Consider the following 4374-nt stretch of genomic DNA (forward strand, 5'->3'; position numbering starts at 1 on the left):
TCAAGCTAAGAATCTGGAAATTTCATAATTTCAAAATAATTTTTTATCTTACATTATTCATGAATTAGAGAAATCTCTCTAAATAACATGTGATACCTAATGGTAAGTTGGTAATATAACCTTGCCTCATTCAATTCCTCGGAACTAATTCATACTTGTTACACAACTTACAAGTAGTATGTAATCAAGTAAATACGTAGTTCATAACACCAAATATATACATCTAAAAAATTTGATCTTTCCTCACTAATTTATTTAATTTTGCTAATACATGAATGTAGAACACTAATCATGGCTTAATTTAATTACTATCACAATCTTCCCTTAAGAAAATTGACACAAAGCTTTCTCCATGCTTCCTTGTCCGGATCACGCGACTCCATAAACTTAGCCCTCAACTCATTAGCATAAGCATCCTGCCAATCACATTCAATAATTAGCCACCATTTTACTATACCATAAACACGTAGTTAGTTATTATCAACACCTTTTTAAGTGTTACGGAGTAATAAATACTTAAGGTTATTATTATGAAACGAAGAAGTATAAGTAAAATGTCAATAACATACCACGATAAAATTCTTTTGTAGAAGGCGACCGATTAGGTGTAGAAGAATGTCCGTGTTGTATTCGGGATGACCTTGAATGCCCATCATATGATCACCATATTTAAACATCTCAATTGAAGTTTTGTTGGACCGACCTATCACTTCAACTTTGGGAGGAAGTTCTAACACCTATTTTTTTTTAACAAAAATTATGAAATACTTTAGAAAATGTATGTAAGATTGATATAATACTGATTAGTAAGTAGTATTTTTTTTCCTTAATTAGTACTAATAAGTACTAACCTCATCTTGGTGGCATTCGATTATGTTGAGCTTAGAAGGAATTTTGAGATTTGAGATGAGTTTATTTGATGAAGATGAGAAATTAATTGTTCTAAGCCCAATGTCCCAGCCCGAACTAGCCCGCCCAATCTTCCCTCCCAATGCTCGGCCCAATACCTGCTCAAACAAGAAGCAACAAGTGTTTGTTACATAAGTATAGTAACAGTGAAAACGTGTTACGTATAACTGAGAATGTATTATGAACCAAACAAGATGACAATTTAAAAAATTGCGTTCGTTTTCTTTCCTCTAATATGCTTATCGTTTGTGACATATCTTATTACTTTATACTCGTAAAAGTAATGTCATTTGCAACAAACTTAAAAGTTGAATGTTTCATGCTCCATTGTCTATGCCAGTAGATAAAATTTTAAACTCGCACATAAACATCTTCTCTATCAAACAAATACTATGTTTACTTTTTATGTTTATCGTTCATAATATACTACAATGATAATTGAATTGGTAGTGAAAAATGAATGATACACAAACAGAGATAGTACATAAAAATATAAGTGTCAATCTTCCTCCCCTACTATATTAGGGTTTGAAAACCAGCAAGTAGCCCATAATTTTTTGTTCTAAAATGGCCTAAATGCTCATAGAAAGCAAGTGGGCCCACTAGTATCTGGCTACATTACCTAAAATTAATTAAGAACAAGTAAGCAATTAAAAAGCATTAACAGTACTACGAACTTACGAAGTACTGTATTTTAATAGTGCAAGTCAAATTACAAGATCTAGTCATTTGCCGACATGAGTTTGAATTAGATTGACATTATATACCCCCAAAGTTATAATTTAATTTATTTTTATAATTAGCTATCCCTATAAATAAGCAATAAATATATTATTAATACTCCAATTTGTTGATTATATATTGTAATGTACATTTTGTATGTAAATATGTAATAATTGCATGAGATATTTTTCTAAATTGATATGAAAAAATTAAAATGCCATAGATATATGTTTTCATATTTGTGACCCAAAAAAAAAAAAAAAAAAAAAACAAGTATGTAGGAGCCAGTAAAATAGATAGAGATTTTGCTAACCCTGCAATATTAGAAAGTGACTTGTTTAATTAACTCATGTTTCATGCTACAAATTCTACACCACTAATATCAAATTGTCAACAACTAAAAAATTATATAGGGCTTCGTTGGAAAGGTCCACTTGATTTTTTTTTCTCCGATCCCTCTTATTATATGATCTATAATACTCCCTCGACCCCTCCGTTACATATTACTCGCAACAAAGGAATATTTTATGTCTCACAAATAATACCCCTTTGTTGTGAGTAATTCGTAACGGAAGAAGTATTAAGTAGAACTCGCGAAATAAAGCTTATCAATTCATAATAATTGGTACACTAGAAGCTACTCATCATACTAACAATGCAAGCTAAGACTTAGCCATTTTTGGATCTAAACACATATTTGTACGTGTGTACTTTGTAAATTAATAAATAAGTTAAGAACACTTTTCAAAGTGATGTACTGCCACTTAATTAATATTAATAGATAGAGGAACTAATACGTTATTACGCAACAAGGAAAGTGGTAGACCAATTTCATACAATATATGTAGTAATATTGAGGCTCCAATTTACCCTAACAAGTAACAACTAGTCAGCTTGTACGATTACTGGACCACGAGTATAGAAGGAAGGAAGGGAGAAGAAGATGAATAATCAAAGGGGTAAAATGGTAAACTATCGTAACAACAATCGATACATTTCAGCCTTATTTAGTAGCCTAAAAAATAACATGAAAAACTCCTTTAAAATAAAGGAATGTATTACGAGTAAATTTAGCAAGCCTTGCTACTTTTAATTCCGTACAGTACAATGTAACGTATAGAATCCACTTATATTCAACATGGTTAGGTATTATGCCTCAACTTGCCCATTTTTCAGCAAGAAAATCATTAAAACTTGTCTAATTACACAAAATTTAATTTTCCATAGACAAAATTTTATGCTCTATACATGCTTCAACGCAAATCGAAATGATGCAATTTTTTTGGCAATATTGTATATCGCCTTAATTAATACTCTTATTTTATAGTATCAATCGAATTTAAGTATATTCATCACACGTCTAGCTCTTTCTAGCTAAATCAGTTAATTAACTCCACAAACTAGACAATGTACCAAAAAACAAACAGAAAAGTTACTCTTTCTATTCAGAATTACTAGTCACGTTATAAATGATCACATGATTAGTTTCACATTAACGAAAACAAAAAAAAGTTTTTACTATTTGTATGGGACACATCCCTCTAATTAAGGTATCAACACATCAACAGCATGATTCTGACCATATCTCCAAAAACAAATTAATAATTTAATTAATTATTAATGACAATTAATAAAATTAAAAACAAAATTACCTGATGACCAAAGCAGATGCCAAGAACTTTCTTCTTCAAAGAGTCGAGATTCTTGAGTAGATTAACAAGTTTACAGATCCAAACATCATTAGAATGAGCATCACTACAACTTCCAGTAATAACAAAACCATCATACATTCCTAATTCCTCTTCTTTAGGGAATTCATTTCTTGCTACTTTGTAAACATCCCATTTTTCTCCTTCTTCCCCTAACATTCTTACGAAAACCCCAAAATACCCTCCGTATTTCTTCTTCACATACTCTGAATCATCTGCACATAATAGTACTGCAAACCTTTTCCCCTGTTTTTTCCCATTCCCTTTCCCTAACCCCAATACCCTGTTTGTTTCCTCTATTAACTGATCATTTGTCAGTTCATTTTCTGGGGACTTGGGAATCAGATTCACCATTTTTTGGGTTTGGTTTGGAGGAGGGAATTGAAAAGAAGGGAGTTTTAGAATGTTTGGGGGATTTGATAAAGGGGAAAGGGAATGATTGTTTCCCCTTCAATAACTTAGAGGAGTATTTTGCTCTGTTAATTTTTTTTGATGCAAGAAATGAGAAGAAGAGGTGGGGTTTTATAACTGGCTTTCATGACTATTTGCTTGATGATCTGGCATCAATCTTAGGTGGATTTTTTTCTTTTTTTTTTTTTTTTTCTTAATAATTCGTGGGCTCAATTTTTTTTCTTAATAATAACGTTTAACGGAGTTATGAAGTATGGTAGCGCGATACACATACAAGTAGGGTGAGTAAAGACCGGATGAATACAAGTGTCTTGATAGGATGATAAAATATGAGCTACAAAGAAAAATTTTAGTCCTAGCTCGTCCTACCACGATTTATTGCTTGATATTGTTAGAAGTTGCTCTCAATCTTATTAAATTCTTTTTGAGCTCTAATACATGTTCTATTGCATGGATTACATTATATTAATTTTTCCGAGGAAGAGTGTTTGGTTTATAAACAATGTTAAGGAGGTTCCTTACTAAAATCAATTAGTGATACTAGGAGTAAATACTCTACCTTTTAAAGTGGAATTAATTATTAAAAATTTTTTTTTCTTCAATGTGAGACACTCACAAGTTA

The 4374-nt window shown here is 31.2% G+C and overlaps 1 protein-coding gene across 1 annotated transcript; it reads right to left on the reverse strand.

Moving 5' to 3' along the window:
• LOC145559180 (gamma-glutamyl peptidase 5-like) lies at positions 1–3840 on the reverse strand. Its single transcript, XM_081620610.1, has 4 exons — positions 3285–3840; positions 852–1007; positions 570–737; positions 1–416 (listed from the first exon to the last, which is right to left on the reverse strand). Exons 1-4 carry the CDS (start codon positions 3693–3695, stop codon positions 312–314), a joined length of 840 nt encoding a protein of 279 aa, XP_081476736.1. The 5' UTR covers positions 3696–3840; the 3' UTR covers positions 1–311.
• Between the last annotated feature and the right edge of the window lie 534 nt (positions 3841–4374).

Source organism: Chenopodium album, chromosome 9, assembly GCF_948465745.1.
Source record: "Chenopodium album chromosome 9, dcCheAlbu1.1, whole genome shotgun sequence".
In the NCBI taxonomy this organism is placed as follows: domain Eukaryota; kingdom Viridiplantae; phylum Streptophyta; class Magnoliopsida; order Caryophyllales; family Amaranthaceae; genus Chenopodium; species Chenopodium album.

What these genes read in the sequence shown, in the direction of transcription:
- LOC145559180 (XM_081620610.1), bottom strand. Translation starts at nt 3,695, where the DNA reads ATGGTGAATCTGATTCCCAAGTCCCCAGAAAATGAACTGACAAATGAT. An exon ending in GCATCTGCTTTGGTCATCAG is followed by an intron (nt 1,008 to 3,284) that starts GTAATTTTGTTT and finishes TTGTTTGAGCAG; the next exon opens with GTATTGGGCCGAGCATTGGG. An exon ending in TACAAAAGAATTTTATCGTG is followed by an intron (nt 417 to 569) that starts GTATGTTATTGA and finishes TGTGATTGGCAG; the next exon opens with GATGCTTATGCTAATGAGTT.